This window comes from Leptinotarsa decemlineata, unplaced genomic scaffold (genome assembly GCF_025532065.1).
Source record: "Leptinotarsa decemlineata unplaced genomic scaffold, Ldec_3_MD MMD2_tig00001719_RagTag_RagTag, whole genome shotgun sequence".
Classification (NCBI taxonomy): Eukaryota; Metazoa; Arthropoda; class Insecta; order Coleoptera; family Chrysomelidae; genus Leptinotarsa; species Leptinotarsa decemlineata.
This window is the reverse complement of record NW_027412569.1, coordinates 4,609,688-4,626,713: the sequence shown is the minus strand read 5'-3', so window position 1 is coordinate 4,626,713 and position 17,026 is coordinate 4,609,688. Positions and strand designations below refer to the sequence as shown.

The window sequence follows — 17,026 nt, the reverse complement described above, 5'->3', positions numbered from 1 at the left end:
TCAAATGGAAACCAATTCTTAGGTGTATTAAGTTCAATATATTAACTCTGCCATCATGTGTAATATACTGCAATTTGATGCACATTCAAGAAAATTTACAAAAGTTTACTACAAATGGTAACAACCATTCGCATAATATTAGGAACAAGGATAATATTAGAGCACCAAACCAAAGACTGGAAATAACAAGGAGATGTAACTCATACATATCATTGTACAACTCACTGCCCCAGTCAATGAAAAATGCAACCCTCGCTAATTTCAAACTGAAACTGAAAAAACATCTCTCAGAGAATGCTTACTATGATGCGTCTGATTTCAGCTTTACAGAGTGACTATCGTCAATGTAGGTACTGTCGCTATGTATCTTTATTTTTACATTTATACAATTTATTTACTTCATTTTGTGCTTGTATCATATACAATTTTTATGTACTACCTACTCCTTTTCGGTAATTTTGATTGTTATTTACATTTATTTTATACATTATTGACTTATCATAGCACTGAGGTGTAATAACTTGACCAATAAAAAATCTAATCTAATCTATACTTAGAATATATGCCCACGGTATATTTTGGAATATACCGTGGAATTTTGAATTATCTCATGATAACGTATTCAAATAATTCGATATTATTAAAAATATTGAAAGATTTTAATCGATGCATAACCTAATGTATATAATCCTAATAGTGTTAACGATTTCGATACCTAAATTTTTGTCACGTTCGTGGGGCATATTACTGTATCACCAATAACAATATCAATATATCTTTCCACCAAGCTACGGTTAGTACCAAAAACAAGCAAATTAGTTTTGTTTGAATGGATTTTGAGGTTATGAGCTTCAGATGCTGAAATAAGACGAGCTAGATCTTCATTTAATTTTCGATTAGCAATAGTAACGTCATTAGATATAGATATATTTGTGTGTCATCTGCATACATATGTGAATTACAATGCCTCAAAACAGAAACTAGATCACAAGTGTATACGCAAAATAATAAGGGTCCAAATATAGATCCCTGAGGCACTCCAAATTTAATAAATTCACTGCTTGATTTTCCCTTCGAAGTTTCTACAAACTGTGAACGATCTTTAAAATAGCTTTTAGGATCACCAGGGGCGACCCTGGGAAGCTGGTACCGAAGAAATATCTGGCGATGATCAGGAAAAATCTACGCTCAACAGTAGGATTTCTGACTGACCACTGTCAACTAAGAAAACACCTCCATAATATGGGGCTAGTAGACACACCTCTATGCAGATTGTGTGAACAGGAAGATGAAACTGTCAGGCATGTCCAATGCTAGTGTCTGGAGTTATCGTCAATAAGAGAGTGTGTGTTCAGCGAGTCTTGGCGATATAAAAGAGATGTCTCCCAGTGACCTGTCCACCTTCCTGGAAAGGAGAATGGGTCATATGTGGCCTAAGTGCTGTGGGCCTACACTCACCCTCCCTACTCTACAGATAGATACAGAACCCCCTCGACAATGGAACATTCATTGATTAAATCGACAATTAAACCACATTAAAATCTATAACTGAAGGTGAATTTTATCCAGCTTTGGAGAGACTTGAAAAATAAATATAGGAGTATACTTCCCATTTTAAATATTGGAACTGAATTAATCTGACCAGTGAGGTTTGAACATTTTTGGGTCTTAAACGACTTCTCAATGCTATGTTAGGTTGAATGAAATAGAAGTTAAAGTAATGTAAAATTCATCGTGTTTATTCATAAAAACATTACAAACTTTGCTCATGATGGAGCTATGTACATAAAACAATATATAATTTCATAACAGAAAAAAATAAATACAATATTTGGATTTCAACAACTGAGGCAATCTCATTCTTAATTTAAATTGATATATCAAATATAATGTGTGTCATAATCTATTACCACTGGTTTAAAGGAAATCTAAGATAACCTTTCTCTCACGTGGTTTTGTATAGTGGAAATCTTATTAATCAAGTATAAGTAAGGTCTTACTTTCATTCATCTTCAAGTTGGCATTAAAGGTGAGTGTCATCAGCTTTAATAGACGGCATCCATCAGATCACAAAGTCGCTTGAACCAAGAGATTATTTAATAACCGAAACTAAAAAGTTGCCAATGTGCGGTTAGTGTACAAAAATGAAATATTCTTCCTTGTTGATAAATCCCATTCATTGATGATTCTCTTTTCTATTTCATGGACCATAAAAGTGTTTTCCAAGTACTTAAAAAATCCACCCCACACAATACTGAGGATATGCCATAATTAATATTGGGGTTGACAATTTCCAAAGGAAACTTGTCGGCCATAAAATGACCTCATAATAAAAATATATTAAGCTCGGTGAACTTTGAATGGACAGGTCATTACAAATCTCACAAAAGATTACAATGGTAGATTTCCAGGTCGCCAGTTACCATACAAAAAACGAGTTCAACTAAACAATTCTGCTCACACAGAAACCCTACCTATCAAGATCTACTTTCGGCTTGAGCTAGCAAAGTTTCGTGCTTCCTACATTCAACGCTCAACTGTCGTACCGCAGCCACGTATTTCCTTTGCTGATCGACGAGACTTTGCAAATTACTGCTCAATTCGTCACGTTTGAGCTTCTCTTCGGTTAGCTTTAGTTCAACCTTCTGTCTGGACTGGCGCACACCATCCACGATGGCTTGGAACTGATTCAGGAACTCCTCCTTGCCACTTGCCGATTGCATCGCCTCAGGGTAGCTGTCGGATATGGAGTTCAACAATGATAGTTCTTTCTTCATGTATAATCGGGTATCTTCCAGAGTGTTGTATAAGCTGTAGTATTGTTTTGTTTCTTTGTGTTTCGCTGCAACTGAAAATTTTGAAAAGTTGTATTGTGATGTATGGGTAACCCAAAAATTGAATTTCATCATCTCCTTTGGAAAAATGGAAATTAGGGAACTTAAAGTATATTTGGATTGTGAATATCTGATAAAAGAAATATCAGGTTGTTTCAATGTCCGTTTTGATGAATCTACTTCAAACTGTAATATCTCAGCGAATAATTATTTAATTTAATTGAAATAAGCATCACTGGAATCAGTGCACTTTTGCTAACGTAACACAAGTGGATTAATTTCGTCAGCATAAAAAAATGTTCGCTCGGGAATCGACGAAACTGCCAGTCCTGATTGGCGAATATTCTACGGGTGAGAAAGTTATCGCTGCTTGAAAAGATGGTAGTCAGTTGGCGAGAGGTCTGGGGAGTATGGTGGATGAGGCAAAACTTCGACTTCTAAATTAGTTTAATTTTGAGACAATGATTTGTGATTTGTGATTTGTGAAACGTGCGGACGGGCGTTGTCGTGGAGCAGGATCGGACCAGTGCCGGCTGTTGGTGACGCAATTTTTGATACATTTCGTCAATTTCCTCACAATCGGACTCTGTTATGATGGTTTGGCCTGGTTACAGAAAGTTATAGTGAATCACAACAACCGCTGACCACCATACAGTAACCATGGTCTTTTTTTATGTGTTTTCGCCTTTGAAAAGTGCCTGGCTGGCTTATCTGTGACCAACCACTGTCCTAGACATCTCCTGTCGTCGTAGAGGATCCACTTTTCATCACACGTGACGATCCGATCCAAAAAAGAATTGTTATGGTTGTGCAAAAGCAAAAATGTGACAACTTACTTCTATCGATCGTTCAAATCGTGTGGCACCCACGTTTCAAGCCTCTTGACCTTTTCAATACGTTTTTAACCATAAAAACTGATATGGGCCCAAAGATCTATAGTATTTTTAACGATAAATTTGGACGATTGTAAAGATCCTGAAGTTGAATTCAGCGAAGGCTCAGTATATTTCAAAGGTACTGGTGGTGTAGAGAAGAATGATTACGAAGTGACCATTCCCTTGTATAAAGATATAGATCTTGAAAAAAAGCAAACAATTCCATAGAGGAAGGTGTATTGAAATACTACTGGCCAAAGCAAATCCAGAAGAACCTTACTGACCTTCCCTGATATCAGATAAAAGCAAACATCGGTTGAAATGTGATTTCAATAAAAAGCATGATGAAGATGACTCGGGGGATGAGGGTGTTGGAGGAATAGGAGGTTTAGGTGGTGCTGGTGGCAGACCAAACTTTGATTACCTCGACGGGGATGAAGGTGATTCGGATGATGAACCCGTTCCAGATTTGGAATAGTTTGTGAAGTTCTTACATCGGTTTTTGTATTTTTCTGAACACTACTGTTAAGTTTTGGGTAGAAGTAGTATTAGTGTGGAACAAGTACAAAGAAAAAGTTAATCATCCATTGAACGAAAGTTAGAACTTCTTACAAAACAACAAATACACTGAGATCTATATTCACGCATAAAAAACACAACAACACCGAAGAAAGAACAAAAAATTGCATTTATAAGACACCTAATGCCTGTGGAAAAAGTTATATTGGTGTAACTTCGAGACCATTAAAAGTGCGTGGAAATGAAAACCGAGATTACATCAAAAATAAACATTAGCAGAATCAAAACTGTAAGAACACTTTTTGGGAAAGAAAGTTTTTGGCTTTCTACTACTCCATCTTGATACAAAAAAAGGATGAGAGAATCTTCCAAAGAAAGGAAGTAATCAATTTGAAAATAAGTAACTCTATACATGGATGTGTAGATCATGCAAAGAAGTAACTTTCAGACACAAACTGAAAGAAAGTCCTCCTGAAACAGCTACTTTCATATAAACATTGAATTACACGAAATAAAAAAATTCTTTCGAAACAAATACTCTTATATGAACACTGAATTATACAGAAGATACTTTTCTCTACTCAGTTTGTTTTTCAAACATTCGTTGTAGAATAAAAATCAGATATCATTCACATGAGTTCTACTTTAAATGAATGGTAACAAATTGCACTTACATGGAACACTGTCATCCTCACTGGTATACATCGATGTTTCGCCTTAAGACACTTACCCCGAGGCTCGAGGCTCTTTAGTACCAAATTGGATAACATTATAGAAATTACACACAATTCATTCATGAATTACGATTTTTGATGTCACGGAATAAGCTTGATGCTTATGTCATCGATGACATCGTGATGACATTCATTCACCTATTTGATTTAATTCCAGCCAAGAGGAATCTTATTTGAATTGAAGAGGTTATATTTTTAGGAGTGATTAATTTTTGGGAAAGAAAGTTTTTGGCTTTCTACTACTCCATCTTGATACCTCCTTTCTTTGGAAGATTACCTCATCCTTTTTTTGTATCAAGATGGGGTAGTAGAAAGCCAAAAACTTTCTTTCCTAAAAATTAATCACTCCTAAAAATATAACCCCTTCAATTCATGTAAGAACACATTTTGAAATCAGGCGGAATACATGGAATCAGACGAGAATGATTGCCAATGAACCCCTATCAAAGAGACCTAAACTCAAAGAATCGGCATATATTCTTATATCTGAAGAGAAGTGTATTTTGAACAGCATCTTAAAAATGGATCGTACTTGAAATAGTAGCGAAATTGCAACGGAGTAGAATCAGAGAACCACTTATACCTACTACATCGAATGTTTCAGAAGTCAATCAACAACATTGACATACTTTATATTTCAAAACTTTTTGACATCTGGCAAAAATGTTTACAAATGAACTGAACTAACGAAGAAAACCTGCGATTATCCTTAAATTTTTCCAATTGTGTCAACCCCAGAAAACTGTTGTGGAAGCTACATCATTATGAAATTGCTGAAAACTGCCTAAAATGATTTAAATCTCACCTTACAGGATATATACAATTTGTAAAAACCAATAGTTGTTGAAGTAAAAATAAATGTGAAAACAGGAGTACCCCAAGGATCGATTTTAGGACCCATACTCTTTCCACTATGTGTAAATGACAGCTGCTGTACGTATTTATATATTAGTTACCTCAAAAACAGAGTAAAATCAACTGAGTAAAGGGCCCTTGTCTTGAAAGTTGTAGTTAAATATAATCATGAATATCAAAAAGTTTATGAAAGTTTGGATTCAGTGCACTGATTCAAGTTTCATTTTGAGGCTGTGGAATACATTTCATAAGTAAAATCTGTGAGAGCTTCAAGATGAAAACATCAACACAGAATTGTAGTAGTTAAATTAGGAATTCCATTTTATTATTATTTTCTAACCTAAACTCACAACTCTGACTTCAAACTATCAATTCTGTTATTCAAGATAAGATATTATTGAATTGTTTGATACCTTTCTACAATTTTGCAGGTGTGTAAACTTTAGAAATCGCATGTCTACTTCATATCGCCACTCACCTTGATTATACAACTCCAAGAACCTTTTTTGGTACTGGGCAAGTTCAGCCCTATTAGGAACATCATCAAGTTGCCTTTGCAGAGCAGAAACTATTCTATTTTTCTTTGCAAGCTGTAACCTAAGCGTTTTTATCTTTTCTGATTCTTCTTTTATTTCTTTGTTAATTTCCGAACTGTTTTTCGTCGGAGATTTGGATTTTGTCTTTTTTGTTTCCCTAAAATAAAGTGAACCATAAATATTTACCCTTTGAAATTAGTGCTGATCTTTGTTGAATTACTCACTCTATCAAAGTCTGTAATCTAACTAATTCTTGCTTACAGTTTTCTCTAAACTGAACTTCTTGAGCCTTCAAATCATCGTTGAGTATTACTAATTCTTCTACTTCTTTAATTTTTCTGCAAAATGAAGAAAATAAGTAAAAATTTCATGTTTTCTCTCCTTTTGCTTCATCTCCCATCTCTCTACTCACTCAGAGTCATGGTCTTCGGCTTCCAGTTCCTTCAAAACTCTGTCTGCCTCCTGCTGTTTCAGTCTTATCTCACTAAGAAGAGTTTGAGTAGTCTCCAACTCATCTTTGATTTTCAGTCTTGTTTCCTTGAATATATTACATCTTTCGTTTAGTATTTTCAATTGCTGTTCTAAATCAGCAATTTTTGTTTCTTCTTTTGATTGCACCCCTCCATCCTACAAAAACTGTCATTATAGACATATAAGAATACTAGTAGAGGTTAAAGGAATTTATCTGTATTATTCCAATCACACAACACAACAAAGTTTTTGTTTCGGGGTTGAAATTAGATGATTTTAATGTATTTCCACGTGTTAAAACCGAAAGTGAAAATAAAAATTATATATTAGCTCTTGTTTTCAAGATATAGTATCATTATATTATATATATGTATATTGAGTTTTCAACAAATGAAATATTTCATCACCAACAGTTGGTACACATGTTTGTTTACATAACACCCCTCTCATCAGCTGTTCTTAAGTAGTAAACATAACCTATGTGAGTTTGTCAATTGTACGCACGTGGTTGCTATTGAAATTATCGTGTGAAGTTGATTTTTAAATTAATTTAAGTGCTGATCTGAAATGCCTCGAAAGTGTGTGAATTCTGTCGATAGCTTTTGCTATATATGTGGTGAAATAACATTTAAGGCTCAGAAACGTAAAATGACACCTATCGTTAAGACAGCCTATGAACATTATTTTGGTGTGAAAGTTGGGGACCAAGATAAATCATGGGCTCCTCATATATGTTGTAATTCTTGTTCCGTCATATTGCGAGAGTGGCTGAAAAATAAAAACCGGGCAATGGCTTTTGCAGTACCTATGGTTTGGCGTGAGCCTACCAATCATACAGACAACTGTTATTTCTGCTTAACTCCTCCCATTAGGCAAGGTTAATCTATGAAGAAAAGAGGAACGGTTAAATACCCTAATCTCCCATCTGCTCTTCGGCCTGTACCACACTCAGACAATTTGCCAGTCCCTTCTCCACCCCAAAACTATGAAATTTTAGAGGAAATTGATGAAGACTGTTTAGAAGGAGCAACCCATCCTTCTACATCCTATGACCCTGATTTTGAGGTAAGCGATAGGTCTAGTGATCCGCACAGAATTAGTCAAGCAGAGTTGAGTGACCTTATAAGAGACCTTCGCTTGTCTAAGGAAAAGGCTGAGCTGTTAGGGTCAAGACTACAACAGTGGAATCTTCTAAAACATGATGTGAAAATATCACATTAGGTATTAGGTAACAAAAGAGATGATAACTTCACAGCATTGGTTAAAGAGCTTTTTCAAGCTTACCACCAACTTGGATGCAACATGTCCTTAAAAATTCATTTTCTTCACTCTCATCTTAATTTCTTCCCACAAAACTGTGGAGCTGTGAGTGACGAACATGGAGAAAGATTCCATCAAGACATTGCCTTAATGGAACAGAGATATCAGGGCCGTTGGAATGAAGCAATGCTTGCAGACTACTGCTGGTCTGTGTGTAGGGATGCTCCAGAAGTGTTTTATAAAAGACAAGCTAAACGACAGCGATCTTACAATGAATCGGATGGACTTAATTAAAATTTGGTGGTACAAACTTCTTTTGTTTGTCAAAACACTAAGAATAATGTTTTTTTTTATTAATTTTGTACCTAAGATATTCTAAAAGAAACATAACAATATTGTTTTATGTACTTTCACTTTTCACGTATAGTATAACTACTCTTTAAGATTAAGTACTATGTATCTCAAAAACCAGAGCTAATAAAAAATTTTATTGTTATTTTCGTTTTTATCACCCCAAAATTAGTAGAAATTGACTAATTTAGTGTAGGAAACATTCAAAAAATATTTTTGTGTTGTGTTATCAAAGCAGGACAGATAGTTGAAAGTGTTCTGTAGATAATAGAGTTTTCAAGATATAATTTTTTATCTTGTTCACAGCAAGCAAAATATGTTTGCTCCGATTTCGTATTTATGTATGCTGGCGACACTTCTTTACTGTCAAACAGTATAAATGTCTCATGTGTAGTAAACTCACAAAAAGAACCAAAGGTCCAGAATTGTTTCTGTTCTAATGAATTTTTTATATAAAAAAATACTTTATAGCATTTAGTTATGCTTCCTTGAGTTGCAAACAAATTCAACTTTTGAAATCAGATAAAAAATAAAGACTGTAGGTGGAATCATAACATCAATCGAATGTGACATCAATATTATGAGAATGAGACAGAAAAATACCTCCATCTGATATATCGAGAGTGCACGTGAAATTCGCGTGTGGTGTGTGCAAAACATGCGCGCGCGCGCCTGTATATCCGGGAGTGTGTGTGAGATGTACGCGCGTGTGTGCGCAGGCCTGTGTGTACGCTCCTGGATTTGGGCGCGTGTGTGGGCAAGTGTGTACACGCGCGCGTGTATATACAGGCGTGTGCTAATGTCTGTGTATATGTGTGTACATAGGGGCTGCTCCATTCATTAAATGAATAAACTTACCATCAATTCAGATTGTAGAGATGCATAATGTTCTATGAGATTCTGTTTATCTTCTTCATCCAATTCATCATATTCCAGAGTCTCCTAAAAAATATGACGTTAAACTAGGTACCTTGCATTATTGCATTATTATTGCATTATTGAAGAAAAGTTCACTGGTACTCACCTCCCTGGCAGCAGTCAGGCTGTTCAAGAGGAGTTGAATCTGTTTCTAAAAATCAGCAAACAAACCAAAAAACAATTAAATGAAAACTCAAAAAAGCGCTACATGTTATAAAGCACATGCAACATCGCAAAAAAATGTGAAAAGAATGTGGCAATTGTATGATTATTTTATAAATGTACATAATTGTCGGGTCACATAGTTTTTCAACAAATGCCAAAAACACATTTAGCAAAACATACAGAATAGAAGTATAAGAAGATATTAAGATCTTTATAACACACAACTTTTCAAATACGACGGGGTAAGTAAAGACCAGTTATCCAAAAATACTTTAGCTATTTTTTCATTTGCACCTTTTGAAGCCATCATGTATTATAACTACAAGAATGGGAATAAAAATTCATAATGGAAAAAGATAACGGTTTGTGGAGGTGTTTCACAGATACACTGGACATTAAAGGTGGTTGAAATTTGCAATATCTTTCGCTTTTGGATGTGGATTGTGTGATCTAGTCTTACATGACAGAAGAAGGAAGAGTTGTTTGTTTCTATTCACCCATGAAGGCTCAATATTTACTCTTGCTAACAGTGATGCAATTAGTTATGTGTGTTTTGTGAAGTGGTATTTGTTATTGCAACTCCAAAATTAACGTGCAGACCGAGTTTTGTCAACGTATAATGAGGGAGAGTGCACCAAGTGGTTTAGAATATGTCTCTTGCAAAGTTAAATTGGGAGATCTTAAGAAATATACCGGACATGCAAGTAAATCCACTACCATGATGGCGAATAGTGGCATGACATTAGACCAAATCCAATGACAAGTAGGATGGAAATCGGCAGCTGTGGCTACAGGTTATATTGAAGAGAGCATTTGTAACAAAACAAATGCTTAAAACTTCATTATTCATAAATGAAAGTACAACCTCATTGACTTCAACATATTAATTTAAACAGCATTTTGTCTGATATAAAAGCTGAAAGTATCAATATTTCAAATAGTACCAGCTGTGATTTATTTTCACATTCATCAAAAACTTGAGATTGTTGAGTATTGAATGAAGCTTTTAAAACATGTAGGAGACTTCTGAAGAAAGAAAAAAAAATAACTACAATAGAAACTCACAACATATCTTTATAAAGAGAGGAGTAGAAAGTTGAACAGCTTTTCAAAAAAAAAATATTTTTCCTAAAGATATTGATAATGAAGACTTCACGTTTCACAGGTTGTTGATGATGCACATTTTTGAAAATGTGGATTTAAATACACCGTGGCTTATTTTAAATAAGCAAAACAGGGTACCTATAAAAAATATTACCTATTTCAGAACACCATGAATTGATGAACTATGAACTTACATATGCTACTTTCATCATTGTTCAACATTATGGATTTTTTATGCCTTGTTGAACAATGGTACAGGGTTACAAGTATAGTATTAGCCAATATTCAATAGTTTTACTTGACCTTAAAGAAAAAATATTTCGTTTTAAAATCCATTTAGTGATGTGCACATGCATTTTCAAAAATCTATTTCAGTGATATCAAAAATCAAAAAAATATTACCTCTTCTGTCTGATTATTTTCAATTATACCCCCTTCGCTGTTTGTCGAAGTACCAGGAATACCACCATGTGAATCTCTACCCCTGTGATCATATTCCAACAAAGTAATTTGTACTCTTGAATTAATGTCAGGAGGAGGGGCATTTTTTCTTTTATAATACCTATGAGGTCGATAGATATCGCTAACAGTTCGTAAATTCTCCAACATCTTTTTTTGCTTTTCCTCTTTCTTACTTTTTGTGTGATACTGTTTGTCGAACTGATTTACTGCATAAGATCTTACAAAAGAGGACATTTCTTCACGAAATTCCATAGATCTTTTCACTAGCCACTGGAAAATATTAAGAGTTAGTGTGTTCCTTCAATATGATGATAATGAGAGACTATGACCTCATAATAATACATGAATTTTTCTTATTTTTGAAATTACACTGCATATCGAACCATTGATGTGAAATCAAACCACATTACTGCCAGGCTAATAGTAACATATAATTGTTTGTTTGTAATATACAAATGGCATAAATTTATTAGATGTCTGAGAGCATGACAATAATTACTGAGAGCTGAGGTAAATATCCGAGTTACAGGATAATTACAGGGATCTTATAATGAAATTTACAAAATTAAAAAACAGTCTTATACTCACTTGTATAACAGGAAATATGTGAATAAAATCTAGACCCTGGATTTGATGTGGTTCTATTCTATGTGGGCATTTCATTTTAGGCAGCACGGCTACAATTATTTCTGTGAGGGCTCTAAAAACATGTAAACAATGTTCTTGAATAGATGAGAATAACCAATGCTAGTTATTTGAAGTGAATGGTGTTCAAAGTTTTTAAATAATTTTCAAAAAAACTACAACCCACCACAGTTATCTCATTGCTTTTTTATAATGGACGAAAAGTTCATCATATTTATGAAAGCAAAAAAATATACTGAATCTATAAATAAATGATAATATATTATTCAAGGAATAAGACATGTGGACACTGCTTGTAAAAAAGACGTTTGTAAATCATTCGAGCAAGTAATGGCAATTTCTCACTATTAGAATACTATACTTTTGCTATGACTCATAGCAAAATATTTTAAAAGAAGATTTATTCGTGAAGAATATCCTGTATGAGAGTAATACCATTTTTATCGTCACTATTTTTTTTATCAGTTATCTTTATACAGTACGACGCAAATGTATGGAATAAATTCGATATTTACAAAATGAGCGTCTTTCGGAAGAAATCCAAAAACAGGTCAACTTTAATTTTTGACGGCCCATCTCATGATATTCATATGAAAGACGTTTCGTCACCGGTGTTGGCGTGATGACGTAATCGACAATTTTTTTAAATGCAAACAGGGGTCATGTGGCACCTCATTCAAAAGGTCTACTAATCATCTATTCAATGGTATAACCATGCCAATATTCATTTATACAAGATGAACCAAAACATGTTATTTATTGAAGTACAATAAAATTATAATAAATGTTCAAATTGATGACCTTCAGCTATGATGCAATGTGAAAGCCGGGCACTGAATTCATTTCTAACGTTTCCAAGAACTTCGGGGGTTATTTGTGCAATCTCCGCTCTGATGCGTTCCTTCAACTCTTCTAAATCATTTGGTCGATTTTGGTAAACTTTACTCTTCAAGTATCCCCATAAAAAAAAGTCTAACGGGGTCAAATCCGGAGACCTTGGTGGCCATTTGATCGGCCCTCTTCTTCCTATCCACTTTCCTCGGAAAACAGTATCCAGGTAGGTTCGTACATCAACGGCGTAGTGTGGGGGCGCCCCATCCTGCTGGAACCACAAATCATTTCTATTTGGAAATAGCTGATTCAGTTGTGGCATCAGATAATCTTGAAGAAAGTGTAGATACCAAGCGCCAGTTACGCTTTCCTCAAAAAAGTATAGTCCTATTATCTGGTTGTTCAAAATTCCGGCCCAAACATTCACTTTTTGTGGATATTGTGTGCTATGCTCCTCCATCCAATGTGGATTTTCTCTTGCCCAGTATCGATAAGTCTGACGGTTTACGTGACCGTTGAGCATAAAAGTAGCTTCATCTGAAAATATTATATTTTGTATGAAACTCTGATCTCTGTGCGAGCGCTCCATCATGATTTCGCAAAATTCGACTCTTCTGTCAAAGTCATCTTCTAACAGTTCTTGGACCAGCTGAACTTTATTCGGATGCCACTTTTCTTTTTTCAACACTCTAACAACAGTCGATTGGTATAAATTATTATCCAGTGCGACTTGCCTCGTGCTGGTATGGAGGTTTTCTTGGAACGCAAGTACCACATCAAGTTTTTGGACTTCTGAAATCGATTTTCTATCACTTTTATGGAGATCTTTAACATGGCCCGTTTCTCGAAACTTTTTCTCAATTTTACTTATTGTTGATTGAGAAACGGGTTCTCGGTTGGGGTATTTCGCATTGAATAAATCACGAACATCTGCCTGAGTCCTTACTTTATCTCCACAGCCAATCATAATTAAAATTTCGATTCTTTGGGTTTCTGTTACTTTCATTGCCAGATTATAGGTGATTTAAATATTTTTCTAGAAATAATGTCAACCGCTTCAATGATACTTCACTTCATTGACATTGACTAATCTCAAGTAGAGTGTAGGACTTTTATCACCATTTCTTTTTTCTAATCAACAAAAACAATAGAAGACAGTACGATACTTTATTCTCAGTGGCAGTGCATAGCATTATTTGGTTCAACGAATTACTATTATTTGTAATTCCAGTCTTCTGAATACATAATTTCGGTTGACCCTGTATTAATACATATTGAAACCATTATACCGTTGAATAGACGACTAGTAGACCTTTTGAATGGGGTGCCACATGACCCCTGTTTGCATTTAAAAAAATTGTAGATTACGTCATCACGCCAACACTGGTGACGAAACGTCTTTCATATGAATATCATGAGATGGGCCGTCAAAAATTAAAGTTGACCTGTTTTTAGATTTCTTCCGAAAGACGCTCCTTTTGTGAATATCGAATTTATTCCATACATTTGCATCGTACTGTATATTTGTACATATACATTATCAGTAATTTTAATTTGTATGTTTCAAAATCAATAGTATTTCATTCATACTCAATAGATATCATCTCATAGATAATAAGTAAAACCATTTTCTATATGAATGTTTTTGTCACTTCAATGTCTCAGCTTACAGTTTAAGAAATGTTCAAATAAGATCTATTGCAATAACTGAAAACTCATCTTGCATGAGCAGCTTCTCTTTTTTGGAATTCTTTGAGATATAATAAGCCTTTGAAATCTTTACAAAATAAAATTACTGAATGCATATATAAATTATCGTACTCAGAACCACCAGTGAATTTGTATAAACCAAACAATTTATTTGATTTAAACACACTATACAAACAAGAAAAATTGAAATATAAATAAATGTTGTCAGTTATCAATTTATAGATTGCTTTCGAATAATTTATCCAGCGTGTAGAAAACCTGTTGATGTAATAATGTTTTCAGCAAATTTTTGAACTTATTGAAACTATGCGTTTAGTGAATTTGGATAATGTTTATAATTTTCAATACCAGTAGATAAATAGAACTGTAAGAAAGTTGTCCTCATTCCAATACACAAATGCAATAGACCATAATCAATGAAAAAAATACTTTTATATGAATTATGGAACTGCCGCTTTCAACTTCTCCTTACATTTTCTGACCAATAGTTGAGTTTTCCTGAAAAAGCAAATCAACGTCCAAATCCACATTGCAAGATTCTATACACCAAACCATGCCACCAACAACTTTGTCGAATGGGGATAAACCTTTGATCCTGGCCCTGAAATATCCAGCTGCCACCAAAATATCGATAATCTCCTGTAACTTGACCGACTGCTCTTCATCTTCTCGAACTTCAACCTATAAAGATAATAATTATGATAATAACAAAGCACTCAGTGTCCAATACTAGTTGGCATCTTCATATCTTCATATCAAACATATTGATGTTCGATAATTCACAAGAATAAAATTACTAGAGAAGCTGGGGCTTTGTTTGAATTTTAATAATGATTATTTCCTTCAATGCATAAAAACAATGAAAAAGTTGCTGAGTTTTACAGTGATTGAATGTAACAGGCCAACTGAATATATATAACATCAGTATTTTTGATAGGGAATTATAATTTTAGGAGTTAGTGTTGAAATATTTTACGTAAATCGAAAACTTGGATTTTGAAAGTAAGATCACTTGAACAAACATTTCACCCATACACCAGGCTCAATCGATGAAATAATATTCAAAATTTGGCTTTTGGCAAACATTTTATTGTATAATAATTCAAATGAAAATCCCTTCATCTCAAGATTTGAACAAATTATTATTTGTAGAACAAAATTTTTAAATATATGGATAGTACACATTTTAAAGTATGAAACTTGGTGCACTCGCAATATAATCCTTAAAAAATATATTGAGACTAGATAAATATGCTTCATCAGCTCTGACAAATCCAGGTAATTTCTTCTGCTTATATATTGTCCCTATAGAAATTCATGTCATTCCAAATAAAATCCAACACAGGGGAATGTTTATGATTCCTGATAATGAAACTATTTACATGATATACTGCATTCACTAATGAAGGAAAAATATGTTTATCCTACATTACACTAAATAATGAGCCTGATATAAGAGCAGTTATCATTCATTTCATTGAATGACACTATTTGATTGGGTTGTGAAACAGATAACAAATTCTGATATCACAAAACTCAAAACCACAGGGACCGCAATTAATTTCAACTATTACCACCGTAAGAATAGTTTAATAATAATTAGTATGCGATTTCTTTAGAGAATTGTTAAACGAAAGATTATGAAACTTGATATTTACGTACCTCTATTTCGTGGCCGTCCCCTTCTTGTCTTGTAGGTAATCTTTTTGCGTTTTTAAACTTTCGAAATACATCTGGATTCACCGTAGCCATATCATGTGTTGTGTCATCAATTTGGTAAGGTAGTAAATCGAAATCAATTTTCAATTAGAAAATTACTTGTACAACCAAAACTTCGATTTAAGCAGTACTATATTACACTTGTTAACAATGACATTACTGAACTCTAACCTTACAACTTTTTTCAATGACATTTGTCAATTGACATACCTGTCTCGCTTTCTCTCTCTGGGATCCTTGTTTCGGGATGGAATGTCTCGAAACAGGTGTAATAATTGTAACAGGTATATTTCTGACTTTGTTATATTTATATTTTCCCAACATTCATCTCTGAAATTCTGACTTAAAACTTGGAATAATAAGAATTATGAATAAGGTAAAATTTCGAAATATTCATCTTCCCCAACTACCTATATACACCATAGGTTCTGGTAAATGACTGCTAGAAAACAAATACTTCCCAGGCAACTATCACGCTGAATATTGAATTACACCCGACAGACATTTATGCAAGATACCTCACAGAGGTTAGTCGGTCAGATGATTTTTTTTCGTCCAGCAGCAGGATCAAGCTGCAATTATTCTTGTCGATCACCTACAAACAGAGGACGGTTGTGCTGATAACGACCGCCTTCAAAGATAGCACGTGAATGTCGTGATCGGGGTGGAGTCCAAAAAGTATAGACTCAAAATGAAGTGTAATCTAAAATGAAGATATGTTTGAACAAAAAGTGAAGTGAAATATAAGAGAACTGGCGGCTCCCTACATCAGTAACCAGGATGGATGTCGACGAATTCGTGAGTTTTATAAAATATATGAACATGTGTATTTTTGTTATTTTTATACAAAAGCCTCCCGAGAAGGCGGTGACCGTTAAAAAAAATTAAGTGTTTTTGTTAAAAGAAGAAGCGAATGAAAGAAGTTAGAGTGAGAGCATTGCTTCGATTAAGACATGTGCACCCCGTACGAAGCTTCTCTTCACGATGAACAGAGGGAGCCTGGCCAAATGCACATGGTAATTTGTGGCTATGTTCGT

At 34.3% G+C, this 17,026-nt stretch overlaps 1 protein-coding gene across 2 annotated transcripts; it reads right to left on the bottom strand.

Moving 5' to 3' along the window:
- Positions 1 to 1,723: 1,723 nt before the first annotated feature.
- fidipidine (coiled-coil domain-containing protein 93) lies at positions 1,724 to 16,175 on the bottom strand. Of its 2 annotated transcripts, XM_023155800.2 has the most exons (10): positions 15,933 to 16,175; positions 14,743 to 14,951; positions 11,673 to 11,784; positions 11,025 to 11,354; positions 9,460 to 9,504; positions 9,294 to 9,377; positions 6,766 to 6,980; positions 6,578 to 6,691; positions 6,296 to 6,510; positions 1,724 to 2,848 (listed from the first exon to the last, which is right to left on the bottom strand). In XM_023155800.2, exons 1-10 carry the CDS (start codon positions 16,020 to 16,022, stop codon positions 2,478 to 2,480), a joined length of 1,785 nt encoding a protein of 594 aa, XP_023011568.2. In that variant the 5' UTR covers positions 16,023 to 16,175; the 3' UTR covers positions 1,724 to 2,477. The 2 variants fall into 2 exon arrangements, with proteins under 2 accessions (XP_023011568.2, XP_023011569.2); XM_023155801.2 differs by lacking the exon at positions 9,460 to 9,504.
- Positions 16,176 to 17,026: the final 851 nt, after the last annotated feature.